This window comes from Protopterus annectens, chromosome 1.part1 (genome assembly GCF_019279795.1).
Source record: "Protopterus annectens isolate FY-2018-M chromosome 1.part1, PAN1.0, whole genome shotgun sequence".
NCBI classification, from domain to species: Eukaryota; Metazoa; Chordata; order Ceratodontiformes; family Protopteridae; genus Protopterus; species Protopterus annectens.
The window spans coordinates 497,324,705-497,344,089 of record NC_056726.1 but is presented as its reverse complement, the minus strand read 5'-3'; the positions used below and the strand labels follow the sequence as shown (position 1 = coordinate 497,344,089).

The following is a 19,385-nucleotide window of genomic DNA, read 5'->3' as shown; positions in this document are numbered from 1 at the left end:
AAGGGGATGTAAGAGAAGAATTCAGAAGGTTTTATAGTGAGCTGTACAAGTAAGTACAGGGGAAAACACTGGACTCATGGGAGTTTCGAATAGCTGAAGCTTTCAAGATTAATGCATTGCAGTCAGCTGGACTGAATAGAGAAATAATGCAGAGTGAGGTGGGCATAGCTCTAATGAGATTAAATGCCTATAAAGCTTCAAGGTTGGATGCCTTTCTGGCAGAATTCTACAAATGGGAAGGGGGTCCATTTGTTGGTAGTTTGACGGGGCTTTTCAATTCCATAGGGAATGGGAATAGAGCAATGGAGGGAACACAACAGTCTGTAACAACAGTCTTCCCCAAAGTGAAAAAAGCTGCACCTGGAGTTGAGGATTTTAGGCCAATATCACTGATTAATGTGGATCAAAATTTTTTAGCTAGGGCTTTAGCCAAGCAAATGAAGGTATTTATCTCCTCTCTAATGGACCATGGGCAGAATGGATTCATACTACAAAGAAGTATTGTTGCAGACTGGTAAATTTTAACCTTATTTTTCTGGAGTTATTCACATGATAACTCAAGGGAAGGCATGGGCTTTTCTGATATAGAAAAAGGTTTTGATACAGTAAGGTACGGCTTCATTTTTAAGGTATTGGAATGTAGAAAGGTAGTTGAGAGATTAACTCATTAGTGGAGTATCTTTGTGGTAAACCATCTTTCAGAGTTTGTATCAATGGAGGAGTGTCAGCTTCAGGCTATATTAAGAGTGGGACCAGACAGTGGTGTCCTTTTTCATCATTGCTGTTTATATAAGATTCAGTGAAGAGAAATCAGTGGTGATAAGGGGCGTTAAGAGAAGTGAAGGTATAGGCGCAGGGTTCCTTTTAGAAACGTAGAATGCACCAAATAATTTAGAGTGCTGGTGAGTAAGTCCTGAGATGAGACATGCAGAATGAATTTAGAACATAGTCTGGAAAAGAAGCTCAATAAAAGAGTTTCTGCCTAAAGTGAGCAATTTTCGACCTATACAAGAAATTATACCAGCAATGAAGACTTTGGGGACCCATATATTTTATGTGGTTATTAATCTTCCTGCTAGATTTGATGATCGCAAACTGGTAGTGATACAGAAGATCCTAGATGAAATGATATTGAGTGCACAACAAGAAGGATAGCAGCACAGAAAGCCAGAATACCAAGATTTTACATAGGATGGGGACTACCAGATCCCAGCATGTATACTTTAGCATTTTGTTTAGCCCAATTGAGCCACTTATTCACTGAGGATCAATTACACTCAGAAGGGCTGGAACTGTAGATTGGGGGTACGTAATTAAAATTGTGGATTGTAGCTTGGGAGGGAGAAGCCTGAAAAACTGTTAAACTATATGTAAAGAGAGAGGCCTACTAAAATCATATGGTGCCACCCTTATGTAATGTGATCAGTCTCCTTCCAAGTGCAACAAGAATGATGCAAATCTGGGATAGAATTGTGGGACTGGTTAAGCCAAGTTAGAGAAGGAGTAAATTGGGTCCCCTTCATTGTATTAAAACAGCAATTCTGCATCAGGGAGCAGAATTGGTTCTCTTATGACCATTTGAAGGCAATATGGAAGTGAATGTGTATAAATGAACCATCAAGCCAAAGACAGATGAAGTGGTCAAAATGGGGCATTATTCAGAAAGGGATGCAGGTTTTATACACAGGGATATGTGACAGGCTAGAACACAGAGCATTAATGAGAGTCTTTATGCTCACTGGAAGAAGGACGAGGATTTAAATCTGGGCGCTGAGTGCAGCTAGTAAAAGATGCAATGTGGAGGCTAGGAAACTGATATAGATAAAAGGATCAGCAGATGAGGTTAATATATGACTGGTGTTATACTTCTGTGAAGCTATTTAAACAAGAAAAGAGCCCAACATAGCACGTGTTGGAAATGTGGAAAACAGAATGCAGGAATAGCACCCCTGTTCTGGGAATGTTCGTGGTTGATACCTTACTGGGAAGAGTTAAGGTTCCTCACAAGAGTAATGTTGGGCTTGAGACCCTGAGAAATTTAGAATGCTGGTTGTTGGATATAGGGGAGGTGCTCAGGGAGAATGAAGTAGGAGGAAAAGAATATGGGATGTGTGGAGTAGGTGCTAGCAGGTGTAGCGAAAGCATTTATAGCTAAGGAATGGAAAACCCATATAATGTACCTTTACCTAATGTGAGGTAATATGTAGCCCACCATACAGTCCAAGTATTTATTTCATTTAAGTAAGGGCAGGAAGAACTTAATATTCTCTTGGACTGGGGAGCCATATTCCATGAGTTTAGTCTGTTGAGATTATTGATAAGGGAAGAAAGTGTGCTGCACATTGAATATAATTTATAGAGTCAGGTGTTGTAATTTATCTACTTCATTTGTTTGAAGCTGAGTACCAGCACATTGTTTTATTTTACTGTTCTGAGTTTGTATGTTCCATAAAAGTAAATTAAATTAAAATTAAAAATAGTTGCTTAACAGCAACCTTTCTAAACATATGCATTTTATCCAGGTAGTCCCTTATTTTCCCTTTAGCAGTCTTCATTTGCTCCTCTTTTTATGTGTATTTCTCTTCTGCCATATACAAACCTTTTTCAAACCCCTCTTAACTCACAGTGGTTATCTTTCGTATCACTTTTTCTCTTATTTCCACCATGTTTTTAGACTTTGTTTTGATTTTATCCCACTCACTAGCTATCCCTTCTGAAGTAAATGCTATCTTCCCTAATATCTCTCAGGCCATATCCTGTACCCAGTCTTTAAATTCCTCTCCTTTTATCAGATAAATGGGCACTCACCTGTGCCTCATTTTTACATCATTACCATGCATCTTTATCTCAGGTTTGATTGTTGCATGATTAAATACAGTTATTGGATTGGTTCTGAAGCTTTCAATTAAATACACATACTCAAGTGAAATATAATTTCTATCTTTTTTTAATTTCTCCAAATCTATTGGGTTTATAATACCATGCCAAGAATGGACCCCACTCCTAAGTCAAAGTACGATTAAAGTTCATAAAATTAGTATTGTTTTAATCTTTGATGTCACCCAAAAGTGCTCTCGCAGCACCCACAATGTGCTCAGTAATGATGACTCCTGCAGTTCGTATGGAGTTACATGTATTGGTAACATATCTAAATACGATTGTAGATTCAAAAGACCCATTGCTTCTACTAGTATTGGGACTGTCTTGGAATCTTTCTTCCCCATTGCTCTCGTTTCTGCCTGAAAATCCTGATATTTTATGACTTTGTCTCTCTCTGTATGCAAAACAATTGTAGTCACTGGGTGTGGTGATTTCAATGATCAGTGCTACTTTTGTCTTTTCATGGACCACTATGTCCGGTTTTCTAGCATCTATCTTTTCAACTGTTGGTAATGGGTGATCCCATATGATGTAAGCTTCATCATTTTCTATGATACTTTGTGGCTCATGTTTCCAGTGTTTTTTAGACACTTCAATACCACAATTCCCAGTGCAATAATCTTGCCACATTATTATGCCTTTCAGTATACAGTCCTCCTGCCATTAGTATGTCACAACCAGCAATGAGGTATGCAACTGTTTCCAGTTCGCTTTTACAAAACTTACATTTGTCTGTTTCTTCCACATGTTCAATGGAGTTTGTAAACCAATGTATATGCAGCCCACTGTCTTCTTCGGTTGCCATTATTAACCTTTCATTTCTTGGTTTGAATTTGCCTCTCCTTAACCATTCCCGTATTTGTTCCTGATCAACATGAGATTCTTCCAGAAGTTTTCTGTACTTACAACTATATTTATGCATTTTCCACATTTCTTCCCTTCTCATCTGGTCCTTCACTTTATATTATTTCTTTTGTTTTTTGGCACATTCAATTGATGCCTGATTTTTATCTACTTCTTGTTTGATTTTCATTCTTGCTTGACGGTCATATGCTTCTGCTAGATTATGCAGAGAAGTCATCTTAGATTTATTCTCCTCATGTTTCAAAACTTTCACTACATTTGGGTCTTGTGAAGCCAGCAGATATGTGTGAAGTTCCACGATTACAGATCTATACATGTAATCGATTTCAAGGAGGCCCATCCCTCTTTCAGAATGGGGAATATATAATCTTGGTATGCACTGGTTTTTATAAGTCATTTGGTGAGCATGAAGCATCATCCTTGTTTTTCTGTCCATTGTAGCTCAGCTGTTTTAATTTGAGGAGTAATATGTCAGTTTGGAGTTCCTGCTACTAAAATCACATCTTCAATAGCAAATATTCTGATATACTTCTTAAGAAATCTGCAGTCTTTTGTTATTTTCCTTTCTAGGTAACTCAATACATTCTTACTATTGCAAATCAGGTTCTAGATCCCACCCATAAATATTTTTGCTCTTCATTTGCTCCTCTTTTTGTTATGTGGCTTTCTCTTCTGCAATATGCAAACCTTTTACAAATCCCTCTAATTCACAGTGCTTATTTTTTGTATCACTTTTTCTCTTATTTCCACCATGTTTTTAGAATTTGTTTTCATTTTATCCCACTCACTAGCTATCCCTTCTTAAGTAAATGCTATCTTCCCTAATATCTCTCATGTCATAACCTCTACCCAATCCTTAAATTGCTCTCCTTTTCTCAGATAAATGGGCGCCCACCTGTGCCTCATTTTTACATAATTATCCTGCATCTTTATCTCAGGTTTGGTTGTTGCATGATCAAATACAGTTATCGGATTGGTTCTAAAGCTTTCAATTAAATACACATACTCAAGTGAAATTCTACCCAGTGTAGCTCAGCTGTTTTAATTTGAGGAGTAATATGTCAATTCAGAGTTCCTACTTTCAAATTCACATTTATTCCTGGTCGTATATCAGTTCTCAGGTTTATAATCCATCTATATTCAGTCCATTCTATTTTATTTATATCACTTCCTCTTATACTACTAGATACAGATGTTCATCGTGCATACAGCTGCAGTCATAACAGTCTTTCTTGCCGCGCGGTGCCCGAAGCAGAAGCAGTTCGCAAGTGCCGGTCGGCCAGCTCCTGAGATTACGAATATTTTTCAACCGAAGTCTTCTTGAAAGCTAAGTACCTCATTGGGAAACTTTTCTTGCCTCAGACCGATGTCAGACAAAGTTAATAATTGCATTTCATGTGGGAAGCAAATACCGCATAAGGATTTCCATTCCCTCTGCATTCCTTGCTTAGGCCCAGACCACGACGTCTCGGCCTGTCATTTTTGTGCTACATTCAACAGATGCACTATTAAGCATCGGGCGGAGTTCGCCCAACACTATTTTGGCAAAAAGTTTAATTACATTATGTTGTCGGATACTCCGACTCCAGTTTTGAGTAAAAGACGCAAAGATAAGGACCGACATACAAGGTCCGCGACTTCTACCGACACCACGCTAAAGCCGACTACAGGTGCTCCGGTTCTCAGCGAGGCACCTACGCAGCCCCTGACTACCGATGACACTTCATTAGCGGTGTCTTCTGTGCCCGAGGTCGCAGGGTCTTCGGCCCACACCCCGACTACAGATACCGAAGCCACTCTTGGCAGGGAAACTCAGAGTTTAGACAGGCCTGCCACCTCTCAAGGTGTCTTCAGGCCTTCTTCTTCTTTTTCCATTAAGGCTTTCACTAAATCTAAAGCAGCCATGCATACTAACAGACAAGCTCCACAGGGCCCCTCTCAAGGCCCCATGCCTAAAAAGCAGATGCTCAAAATGGCTGAGGATTTGATTACTCTTATCAGGGGTTCTCAACCCCCCTCTGACAAAGGCCCAGAGTGGAGGAAGAATACCCTTCCTCGGACCAGGCCTCCATTACTTCAGAACATTCTGAAGACCAGGAACATTCATACTCCCCTTTTAAAGATTCTGATGCAGAGGAGTCCATTCCCTCTGTCTCCCCCCCCTGAGGACTACTCTTTTGGGGAAACCTTGCATACCTTGAGGGAACACTTCCACTGGGAAGGCCAAGATTACTCAGACTCCAAGAAAAGGCTCAGGGATTTCCTCTTGCTCCCTCAGCACAGGCCTCTGGCTATCCCTCCTGTCTTAGACATACTAGATGATGTGTATTCAGAGGCCGGCCTTAACCCAGATTCTTTACCTCCAGCTCCAGTCAAGCCTGACAGGTATTACCGGGTTCCTGATTCACACCAATTTCTATACAGAAGCCATGCGTCTGACCCAGAAACTATTTCACAGGGTCCCAAGGGAATTAAGGCCTCCAGTGCCAAAAATCCATTACATTCAGAGAGAGATTCCAGAGCTTTAGAAAGGTGGGGGGAAAAGGTATACACCTCGGCCACCTTAACCATGAGGGCATTAAACTGTCAGTTCCATATGTTAAAGTATCAACAGTTTTTGTTATCTCAGTTGAAAAGCAAAATGTCACAACCTGAACAACCAGACTTGAAGGAGTTGCAGGATTTGTTGCATAGTGCAGAGCAAGTGGGTAAACATACCTTGCAATGTGGTTTTGATGCTTTAGAGGCCTCATGTAGTGCTGCTGTTACAGGATCAGTCATACGTAGACATGCTTGGCTCAAAGAGCAAACCTTACCAGATCATGTCAAAGCTAAATTACTAGATGCACCTCTTCAAAAGATGTATTGTTTGGTGTTAAAGCTGAGGAGGTATTAAAGAAAATGGAGGAAAAGGCAAAATCAATGCAAACAGTGAAAGATTTCCTACAGGTACAATCTCCACGTTTCAGTAGAAATTGGCCTTCAAAAAATTGGTCCTTTCCAGCCACGGACAGACCTCAAAGAGGTAGATACAGGCGCCCGAGGGGTAGAGGGCAATCTCAAGGATCATTTAGAGGCAGACAATGACAAGCACCTACACCAAGAGGTGGTGAGGATAGTTCACAGCCATTCAGAAAGCAGAACCAATGACTTTCCCCTTTACATGCCAAGCAAGGCTCAATTGGCAGCACCTTTAGGCGGAAAACTGGCGTTATTTTCGAAAAATTGGCATATTGTCACAAAAGACAAATGGATCCTGGACATTATAGACAGAGGCTACAGATTCCACTTTCACACCCTTCCAAAAATGAGAGGCATGCCAAACCTGCCACACAATCAAAGGGCAGAGGCACAAAAACAAATTTCAGATCTCATGGACATGAAAGCTATTCAAGAGGTACCTGCACAAGAACAGGGTCAAGGTTTTTATTCCAGACTATTCCTGGTACCAAGGAAGGGCAAGATTGGAGACCTATCCATCCTAAACACATATTTACTCGTACCAAAATTCAAGATGCTCACATTACAGCAGCTTCTTCCCATGCTGGGCAAGGAGTCTTGGCTGGTAGCATTGGACCTCAAGGAGGCATACCTGCATGTCCCAGTCAGACAAGATTGCAGAAGATACCTCAGATTTCTTGCAGGTTCAACCCATTATCAATTCTCTGCATTGCCCTTTGACTTATCTACTGCGCCCAGAGTGTTCACGAAATGCCTGGCATCAGTAATTGCCTTCTGTAGACTTCAAGGGATACAAATATACCCATATTTGGACAACTGCCTGATCCAAGCGGACAGCAAACGCATACTTCTGAAACACCTGGCGTTTGTAATAATGTTGTTGAATTCTCTGGGATACACAGTCAACAAAAAGAAATCAAGACTAATACCCTCTCAAACAATAATTTTCCTGGGTGCCAGCTTGAATACAAACACCCAGATGACCTACCTCACGCCAGAGAAACAAGGGCAACTAACTCAATACTTCAGAAAACTGGCAACCTTCACCAGGCTGACTGCAAGGAAAATCCTGCAGGCTCTGGGATTCATGGCATCTTGCATCCTGCTAATCCCATGTGCAAAGCTGCATATGAGGAAACTTCAATGGTACCTAAAAAACCTATTGTCTCAACACAGCCACAGTTTGGAAACAATTATACCACTGATTCAATGTCTTCAAAAGGAATTTCTGTGGTGGGCTCAAGCATGCCAAAGAAACATAGGTCTCCCATTCTACAAGCCTCAAGCAAATCAAGTCATCACAACAGACGCCTCGGACTACGCCTGGGGGGCGCACATGACAGATCGGTGCATTCAGGGAAAATGGTCCCAAAAAGAAAAGCACCTACACATCAATCAAAAGGAAATGCTAGCAGTAATAAATGCTATTATGGCTTTCAAAGACCTACTGCATCCAGGTTGGCCTGGCTATTGATAAGGACAGACAACACCACAGTGATGTGGTACATAAACAAACAGGGAGGAACCCATTCATATCCCCTATGCAGGCTAGTCATGTCTCTTTGGAACATGGCTCTGGAATTACAAATCCAACTTCAAGCACAGTTCCTGCCAGGCAAGGAAAACACGCCGGCGGACAACCTAAGCAGAAATATGACAGATCCACAGGAATGGAAGTTGCATCTTCAAGTTTTTACAAAGATAATTCAAGCATGGGGAAGGCCAGACATAGATCTCTTTGCCACCCACAGAAATTACCAATTGACAAAATTCTGCTCAAGGACCTTTCATCCACAGGCCTGGAAAGTGGACGCACTCTTTCAGTTGGACAACAATGACAGTTTATGCCTTTCCACCTCTTCCTCTGCTGCCCAAAGTTCTATTAAAAGCCAGAGCAGACAGACCAAAGATGATTCTCATTGCTCCAGACTGGCCATAACTCTAAATAACTCTAAACATGAAATCATGATCAGTACTATTCTCAGACACATGCCTAGCTAATGCAGTAGTTTGAATGGATCTTCTCATATCTGACCGATGCTCTATAATATGGTCTTTAAGCTTTATCTTGGACTTTCCCACTGCCCTTTATACGTTGAGTGCCCCCAGCATTCTAACATAGTCAACAAACTTGCAGTCTTTTTTAGCCACTTCTTGCAAAACCACAGTTCACTCACACACATGCACGCACACAAAAAGGTATCTAATGGGATTGATGCTTTAGATTTCTGTCATTTATTCACTAATTTCACATTGTCAGTCGTCGTCTTCTTCTTCCTAAGCCAGTTGACCTCCCAGCACTGGTCTATGGTCGAAGTCTCGGGTAAGCCTGACTTTCTTAGTTGGCTTCTGAGCTTTTTTTCATCACTCAAGCATTTTCCTTTGGAACATTGGCACAGGTTTCACTGATAGTCTTTGTTTGGGCTTTATTATTGTCAGATGATTGAGAAATAGTATTCTCTTCAGCTTACTGCTCTCTGTTGGATAAATTCCACATCCAAAAAAAATGTCTTTTATCCGCCCAGAAAAAAATATTCTGAACAAAACTAAATATAACAACTTGAATCTCACACCTGCCTCTTGAAATCCCCTCATTGCCAAGATACATTTGCTTCTCTTCAGTCTGGCTGAATAATTATATTCCATAAAAACTATACTGTTCCAATTTTAACACTTTTCCCTTCTGAAACAGCTTTGTCATGAGCAGCTCTTCCTGCTGGTATGATTGCATCTTTAAGCGTACAGATCTTGGCTGCTTTCTGATTACCAGATTTGGTGTATATATACATGATTTGCCCTCTCATTTTTTGAAACAGTTTTTGCTAAGTCTTACGTTCAGCCATTATTTCCATGGTTTCAAATTCTGATTTCAGAGGTGTTATAAACTCATGTGAATATCTACTTAAAGGTTTTTCCAGCCGTTTGTGATTTGATTGCACAGATTTCTCTAAAGTCACACTTATTTTCAACCTTTCTGAGTGCATATGATTCAGTCATTTAGAGGAAATAAATAAAAGTCATCTCCTGTAGTAAAGTTTGAAATCGGAACTGTTTTTGCTGAAGAACGTCAGGGTTTATCCCAGCCAGACTTTTTTCTTTTCCTTTTCTGTTTGATTTTCTCTGTCTACAAATTTCTCTGCTGACACACAGGTAGCATCTCTTAAACATGTCAGTGTAAAGGTCATGCATACAACCTTCAATGTACTGTCTTAGAGTAGATGCATTTTTCATGGTGTACTGATGTGTAATCAAGGAGTGAATAATTTTGAGGGATCATGTCATATGATAATATTCTGGTGCAGTCTTACTTTTCTTGTATTATAATTAAGGATGGTAAATTGAGGAAATACGGATTTCTTAGAATTAGTACCACATGACTGCACATAGTTAAGCTACTTTAGTCATTAGGCAAAGTGAGAGCTAACATTTTATCTATATCTTCTTTGTCATTTGTGAAAACTGACATAGTATCTTGACAAACAGCAGTGCTGCAAGATGATTTGTGAACAGTAGTTGCAATTACGTTAACAGTAATATTTGGAAAACCAATTTCTTGCTTTAATTTTTTTGATAATGAGAAGAAATGTTTGTTTTTCATCATCAAAGTGTGTCTGAAGTATAATAAAACAACTACAGTAAAAAGACTTCCCCTTTCATTTATTGAAGGCTGTATTTTCCTGCAGCTTATTACAAGATGACAGTGTTACCTCTTGCATGAAACCTCATTTATCTAAATTGTTCATTAAAATCATTCAAACATGTTTCCATCGTAGTTATGTTGTCATCATAATTAGGCCATTTTTTTTGCAGTGTGCTAAGTGTAAGATGCGAGAGTAATAAAACAAGGAAACTTGTATAAAATGAGAAGGTGTGCTACAAAAACTTTGTAATTTGATGTTAAATAAATGCTACAGTTTAATGCTGGCTATTTTTGTGTTGTATGATTTAAAGTTATGTTATTTGAAGTAAAAATGTCAAACATTTGCAGTTTGATTACATTTAGTGTGTGAATTTACATGTTTTAGGTACTTTTACACTACCAAACCGTAAGTGAACCTGCCACTATTCGAAGACTAGTAAGCATCCTACATAAGAGCACTGGAGAGGTTCTCAAGAGAAGGCCCAAGTAAGTGCAGAAGTGCATAGATCAATAACCCTGCAAAACTGGTGGGATGTATATATGATAAAGGTGATAAGCTTTGATATTGTTTGTTGAGTATTTGACATTTACTTACAAAAGCAGCCAATCCTGAGGAAGATGTGTTGCATGTGTTGAAAAGTGAGGAAACAGAAAAAAATTATGAAAGCTGAGGAAGTCTTTATTTTATTTATTTATGACTTTACTAACTGGGGTAGAGAATGACCTGTTTTTTTCCTGGATGCAAAACCCTTAGTAATGAGATGTGCCACATAGAAGGACTTTCTGACCACAGTGGCAATGTGGTCAAAAGATAGGTTGCTGTCAAGCTGTCTTCAAAGATCTCTTATAACGCCTTCTGTGTTCAGTGGACTACTATCGATGTGATAATTCATGGGAACTGGGTTTTTCCCAAAGGGGATGACAACACATTTTTTGCCATTGAGATTAAGGCCATGGTTCTGACACCAGTCGTTGGTCTCAATGAGGCCTTTTTATAGGATGTCAACATCACTTGGGGAGTTAATAATATCTCCCAACTTGCAATCGTCTGCAAACTTTGTCAGTCAGAGTCCCTTCGTGTTGGCTTGTACTTCAGAGAAGTAGATACCAAACAGGAGAGGACCCAGAACCGAACCGAAGACCAGTTTAGCTTTGTTCCTCTTAATGGAAGTATCATTCTGGCTCGAAATATTATCCATGGTGTCCATGTTCCTAGTCAACCATGGTCTGGCTGTGCTGCTACTTTTATTTTTACTATCATCAACTAAGGGTGTAAACATCTTCCATCTATATCCCCGTCGAGTGAAATTATCCTGAAATTTCTCAATTTCATCATGGAATCTTATATCTTCACTGCACAGCCTGGAAATCCTACACACCTGGCCTTTGACTATGTTGTCAAAGGTATGGCGTGGATACAGACTATTACGCCAGCATGTTTTCTTGTAAAGAGAAGTTGTGCTGATGCCATCACCATGTTTAGTCAATTGCACATCTAGGAAATCTATATTCAAGTCAGAAATGTTGACTGAAAACCTAAAAAAAAATCTGAGCTCGTCTCTAAATATTCGAAAAAAGATCTTAACTCTAATTCTGTGCCTGCCCACAGGAAAAAAATGTCATCTACGAATCGGGTGTAAAAACCAAATGTATCAACCCAATCATGTGATGCTTCAAAAATAACTAACTCTTCCCAATAGGCTAATACTAGATTAGTATAGCTGTTGGCACAGGGTGTGCCCATGGCAACACCCTGTACCTGCCGATAGTAAGTACCTTGACATAAAATATATTATTTTCCAACACAATATTGAAAAGCTTACTAATCCTCTGGACAGTATCCATATCTAATTGCATTTTACTAATTAACAAATTCTCAATGGCTGAAATGCCATAATGATTATTAATGACTGTGAATAGATTATTAACGTCCAGGGTAACAAACATGTATTCCTTGCCCCTCATCATATCTATATGTGTCGATAAAGCTGTGACAAACTGAGCAGTATCCTTTAATATCCTAGGGTAGTGACACAACATAGGTTTCAAAGCACATTCAACCCATATCGAGATGTTTTCGGTTAACCACCTCTTCCCCGAAACTATGGGCCTTAGAGGTGGATTTGTCAATTTCTTGTGAATCTTCGGCAAAGCTTTAAATTCTGGAATCACTGGATATTCTACCCATAAAAATTCTTTCACATTATCATCTATTAAACCCACCTTATGTAAATTAGTTATAGTATTTTTCACCTTCTCTATTGATACATTAACCATGACTGGAGAAAGACTACTGAAAGTGTATTTATCCTCTAATAGCATATTCAACTTATTGCAATAAAAGCTTCTATCCATAACGACAACAGAACCTCCCTTATCCGCTGGTTTTATTATTGTTCTGTCATCCTTTGATAATTGTTCGAGGGCCAGCCTCTGTTGCTTCGTTAAATTGAAGAACCTTTTCTTATTATTAATATTAAAATATTTTTCTAACTCTTGTTCACATAACTTAACAAATGTGGTCAATGCTGGACAAAATATTGGTGTAAAGTCACTCGACTGTCTCAGGACTCTAACACTGTTCTCAACACTCCTTTCTGCAAACGTGTAACATAATGTAGCATTCCTAGCAAAACACAATATATTTATAATGGCTTGAATATAATCAGCCTTGTTATCTGGAACAAAGGTCAAACCTTTGTTTAAAACACATATTTGGTCAGCAGTAAGCTCAAGTTCAGAAAAACTATAAACAATGTTGTTACAGTCACCCATAGTCAGTTTGAAATTCTCAGTTGCTTCCGTTTGTGATGACTCGAGACGCTTCGTTTGTGTGGATTCTTTTTCTTTACAGCCACCAGAAGCATGGGAAAAGTTTTATTGCTAGTAGAAGAAAAGGATTTAGGCTTGGCAGCCATTGCTGTAAACACTCCATCCGCATTTGTTGCCGCTCCTACAGAGCACTGAGTACTGGATGAGCTGGTCTCTCCTTGTGTGCGTAAGGGCGTCGTGTCATCCCCAATGGACGATGCGACCATTGCCATAGTAGCAGCAGAGCTATCGGAAGATGTAACTATATTGTAAAAACACAAAATACTCCCAATGTACACAGGACTTAGCTTTAATAAAAAATAAAAGAAAAAGTAAGCGCTTTCGCAGACATACACTGTCGCTTCATCAGACTAAAACTTTAAAATGCATCAAATGATTAAATAGGAATAAATAGAACCAATTTGTTCCATTTAATTAATCAATCAATTAATAAAATTAGTAGATGCAATTCAAGTAAACACACATACTTAATTTTAGAATATATACAACTTACAAAAATATATATATATGCAACTTGCAAAAATATATATATAAAACACATATATATGTAGATAGATGCTTCTATCTAAAACTAATGTTTAAGCCTTTTTAGTTTCAAAAAGGGTTTCACAGAAAAAGCACCATTTAGTCCTGGAACTTTTTCAGCATCCAACAGTAAAATCCATTTCTGTTCCAATGCTTCAACTTTTGTTTCTATGTTGCCCCCTTGTGGGCTAACATTCAATGATTGAATAACAAAAAATTTAAAAATGTGTTTTGTCAGTGGCCATAACATGGTTTGCTAAGGCATTACTCAACTTTTGATTCCGAATGTCTCTATTATGTTCTAATATTCTGTCTTTTAATAATCGATTCGTTTTACCTACATAAAAAACATGGCATTGCTGACAAAAGGCAAAGTAAACTATATTTGACGTACGACAGTCTGCATATGTTTAGCATTTATGGTGAATTTTCTAGTGGGATGTATATATACATAGCTGGAATAAATATATTGGCAGGCAGAACAGTTTCTGCAAGGGAAAGTTCCTATTCGAGTAGATTCATATATTCTCCTAGTATGGTTGATATCTTTATTGCACAGATGCTGTTTAAGGGACATATTATTTCTAAAAGAGAATGAAGGTACTTTATCAACTTTGTTTCACAGCTCAGGATTGACATGTAAAATATGCCAATTTCTTTTGATGACGTCACAATATTCGTTGATGTCACTGGAAAACTGAAAAATAACCCTAGGGTAATTATTCAAATGTGCATCTGCCCCTTGACTTTCACATTCATTTACAGCCATATCTTTATAATATGGTTTACATCTATTGTTGCTATGTCAACATGCTTCAGTTATACTGGTGTTTATTTCTTTTTCAGAGTAACTCCTCTGCAAAAACTCCTGTTTAAACTTAGCCAGGGCATTGTGTGCCTCTGAGTCATAGTTGTGCAGTCTAAGTGTCCTATAGACTTGTCCTTTAAGCACATTACGTGCTATATGCCTAGGATGCATACTATTTCTATGTAGTAATGCATTCTTTCTTGTTGGTTTTTTGTAAATACTACTATGGACCTGATTCAAATCGGATTTAGTAAGGAGTACATCTAAAAAAATCTATTTCAGTTGTGGAACATTTATAACTAAATTTTAGAAAATTAGTACTCCTGTTCATGTAAGTAATCAGTTCCTCAAGTTCCATAATATTTCCTTTCCAAAGCATAAAGACATCGTCCACAAAACGGACATACCATGCAATATGGTCACTTAGACAATTGCTTGGAACTAAGATGGTTGTCTGTTCCCATTGGGTCAAAGTTAAGTTGGCGTAGCTATTGGCACAAGCTGTGCCCATAGCTACGCCAACCTTTTGTAGAAAATAGTCTCCTTCAAAAAGAAATACATTATTTTCAAGAATGACTTCCAATAAACTATATATAAGTTTTACATCATCATTTGTAAGGCATCTTTGCCCATTAAGAAAATCTCTAACCATCTCAATGCCCCAGTCATTAGGAATGGACGTAAAAAGTGACTCTATATCCAAGGTCACAAACATAAAGTCATTATCCATTGTCTGAATCCTGTTATAAAGTCATTCTAAAAAACTTTTAGTATCTCTTAAATTAGTATGACATTCTTCTAGAAAAGGATGTAACCTGTTTTCAACATAAATCGATAGAGCTTCAGTACACCAACCACCACCGGAGACAATGGGTCTCATAGGTGGGGAAACCCTGTTCTTGTGTATTTTAGGTAGTCCATATATTTTAGGAATGACAGGATATGGTGTATTGAAATATTTAAATACTCTCTCATCTGTTAAACCTGTCATTGAAAGATCAAATACAAGAAAATAAACTTTCTCCATAATCCCATTAACAATATGTTTAGATATGCAACTGTAAGTGCTAGTGTCTTGCAACAATAGCTTCATTTGATTGATATAAACCTGTCTATCCAAGATAACAATACCATTGCCTTTGTCCGCAAGTTTAATATCAATGGAATGTAGTTCTTTTAGTGCATTTAAAGCATTATAATCACTTTGAGACATATTACAAAAACCAAGTCTAGTGCCCTTTTCAAACAAAGAACTAAATTCATTTTCACATTGTTTTGTGTCTTTCGGCTTTTCCCGGTTAGGGGTCGCCACAGCGGAACTCCGGTCCGCTAATGATTGGTAGTTGATTTTTACGTGCCGAGTTACCAGCCCTGACGCACAACCTTCAACAAAGGTACACCCATTCATGCATGCCTCCACGCAGAAGACGCTCTAGCTGAGAATCGAACCGGACAGCGTCTTACTATGAGGTGACAACGCTACCGCAGCACCACCACCGCGGATCTCAGTAAATGTTTGTACTGTTGGATCAATAATGGGCATAAATGTGCTAGGTCTTTTAAACGAAGAAACATTGTCAGTATGGTTGTCATTATTAAAAATACATTTTAAGGACAGATTTCTTCCCAACAAATGCAAGTATTTTAGTAATTCAGCATGTTCCGCCCTCCTGGCTGGAATAAAGGACAAACCTTTATTTAAGAGCTGAATTTGTTCATTAGTTAAAACAAAAGAAGATAGGTTAAAAACCAAACCTTCATTCAAAAACGGCATGAATCTAAAGCCTTGTTTCAGCATATTAAGGAAAATACAGGGCATAAGTTTTTATTTATGACCTTATGCATGGTTAAGGGTAGAATAAGGGGAGGAGACATTTCTAATGATACGGAATGTGCAGAAACTAGATGGATTATCAGGCTTGGGGCTGATAAACCCCCAGGCCTGAGTGCTGTTGTTCCTTTAAAACCCATCCTTAGAAAAAAGAGGGTAAAATACGAACTTTTGATTGGTTGTTGAATATCTTAAAAGCTGTGTTTATCTGTTGTGCATTATCTGAACAAGGGCTTGTTAGCCTGAAAGTGCTTAGCTGTGCACGTTTTTATTATTTTATACTACTGTTTTAATAAATTTTCTGCAGTTTCAGTCTGGTGTCTTCTGCCTGTTATATTGTATGGAATAGACTTCCCATACATGTCAAGCAGGGCACCTCACTGGCCCTCTTTAAGAGAAATCTTGATGAGTGGATGGGAAATAGAAAATTCACCCCACGGATCACTCCACAGTGGCTTTACTCGACAGAGGCACAGGGAACTAAGGTCAGGTGGGACAATGCCAGAGTAATCCTATGGGGCTAGGCTTGTAAATGCCCCACAGCCATTAGCCTAGTACACACCTATGATAGATACTGAAATAATTCTTTGAGGTATTTACATAATGTATTAGGTGCATGGAGTAATCTAAAATAATTTACAGATATGGAGGTTATATACAGAAATTTAAATTAAGATGGACAAATATACAGGTTAAGAATTTTAACATGAACTAAATAAAGATAAATAAGGTTTGGGTCAGGTATAGTACTAGACTGGAGTGCACAGGGATGTCAAGTTAGCATGCATAAAAAAGTTTGTTTACAGTCAAAGCTTCATGGCTTGTTTAGAGATGGATGCACAAATTGGCTTGGCTCTGTTCATACAACACCCCTGGCTGATCTCCTGTTATCATAAGTACACACTTCTTTAATTGTTCAGCCTGTCTGTTGGATCTTATTTGTATTGATTTTTCTTTTTATTCTGAAATGTGTGGTAAGTCCAGAATTATTTTCCCTTTACAAATGTAAATTAATACTCATAGGTTCTATGTTAAGTTCCTTATCTGATATTGTATCTACTGTTAGACTTGCTGTATCTGCTGTAATTTATGTTGTATATATTGTTTGCCATGCTGAATTTACTGTTACTAATGTTGTATGTACTGTTGCTTTTTGTGGAGCTTTCCTCCCCGGGCCTCGGCTGAAAATGGGTTCTGCCCAGTTGGACTTTCCCTGTAAACAAATGTTAAATAAAATAAATAATAAACTTAATAACTGACTGAAAGTATAAGATTGAATGTGGGTGCCAATGGCATTAGTTACATGTTGGAAGGACGTTGCATTATAAAGAATGTAGACAGGTGAGTCAGTTACATTAACACTGATATAAAAAGTTATTTTGAATAATACCAGTAGCTTGTGATTTATTTGTGTGTTTGGGATGTGTGGAAAAGGAGGACGGTGGATCAGGAGACAGCTGTGTGAAAACTACACGTTTAAAATTGACTGTTTGAGTGAGGTTGTACTTGCATGGGTGGGGGATTGTATTGTTAGTTGCAGTGTTCTTGCAGTTATTCACATTATGTATGGGGTGTAAGGAGACCTTGTTGGAGGAGCTTTGCCTCCCAAAGAAAACACAAGTTAAAAAGGTTGTGAATTAATGCTTGTTTTTGTTTTCTGTTGTGTTTATGTTTTAAACTTTTTTCCATTGATTGATTTTGGTTACTGTACAAGTCATATTAGTTAATTGTAACAATAGATTCATACACAAGATATCAGTAGTAAATCATACACTGCTTGTAAAAACACCTTGCAGCCAAAGTTGTTGATTAGCTAAGCATAATCTTTTAGTGATTGTGAATTATAGTTAGACAGTACAAAAAGATCCTTTCAGCACACACAGTCAAGTCATTTGAACTTGCAGCCATTAAAGCCACAAGTATCAAGTTTGTAAATGGAAACATGCACAAAAAAAGTACTTCACTTCAGATGGCACAATCCCCTTGAGAGCTCGAGCAGAAAGTTCTACTTATAATTACTGCTACTGAAATAAAAAGAAAAATAAATACAACTGATATCAGCATTCTGTTAATATCATTCTGTTAGTGGTAATAACTGCATTTCCTTAAAATGCTGTATGCATGCTCATGGCTATCCCTTGGTCAGTATGCAGGATGGATGCCTACACTTCTGTGGATCTGTTGAGCAATTCTTCAAGCAGAAGAGGAGCTGCTATTCAACATAGTTATTTCCAAAAAGGTAGAATATGTATTTTTAAAATGATCACAGTACATAATACTGATGGTCATCTTTCAGCTGTAGGTAATGGAGGATTTATCCAGTCCTGTTGAAATATAGTTTACCCACTCTAGTTTCAACATCGAGGGTAAACTGCACCATTCGTAGGTAAATCCTGTATTACCTCTGATTGGGCAGTAATTAGTTGTATTTAACACATTTTTGAAATGGTTACAAGAAGAGAAATGGAAAAGTTTATCAGTATGAAATATTAACCCTTTGTTTTTCTACACTAAACGCTTAATATAAAACACAGTATCTGAAATAACTATCACAAAACATGGGTTCCTCCAGGAAGTCCGTTACAAGATCAGCATTGTTCAGTAACCTGCAAGGCCCCCTTCTCAGTAGGTGTTTTTTTTTTTGTAGGACAAGGGAGTCCAATATACTCACCTGTAGAGTTACTGTGAGACAGCCAAGAGAGCCATTTGCTTATGAAATTAATCACCTTTTGTCCTTTCATAAGGCTGCCTCACCACAGTATTCCTGAAGAATGAGGTCCTTACTCATTGGAAACTGCTGTGACTTAATTTCCTAGTTTTCTCTCTCTCTCTCTCTCTAGATATATATATATATATATATATATATATATATATATATATATATATATATATATATGTTCACTTATTAATCCTGAAATATCGATTTTCAGAATTTCGAGATCATAAAGCCAAAACCCCAGAAGCGTGAATTTCAAAATCACGACTCCTACACTAACCATACACCACACACACACCCCTGCCCCCCACACACAAACAAACATACA

General features: G+C 38.2%; 1 protein-coding gene across 2 annotated transcripts in view; it reads left to right on the top strand.

Annotated features, from left to right (window-relative positions):
* The window catches only part of HBS1L (HBS1 like translational GTPase), a 2,781,383-nt gene that overhangs the window by 2,605,989 nt on the left and 156,009 nt on the right, over positions 1-19,385 (top strand). For both annotated transcript variants that reach the window (XM_044076292.1, XM_044076279.1), the window contains one exon: positions 10,731-10,831. In XM_044076292.1, the coding sequence (XP_043932227.1) occupies positions 10,731-10,831 (101 nt within the window). The remainder of the gene's footprint in view (positions 1-10,730; positions 10,832-19,385) is intronic.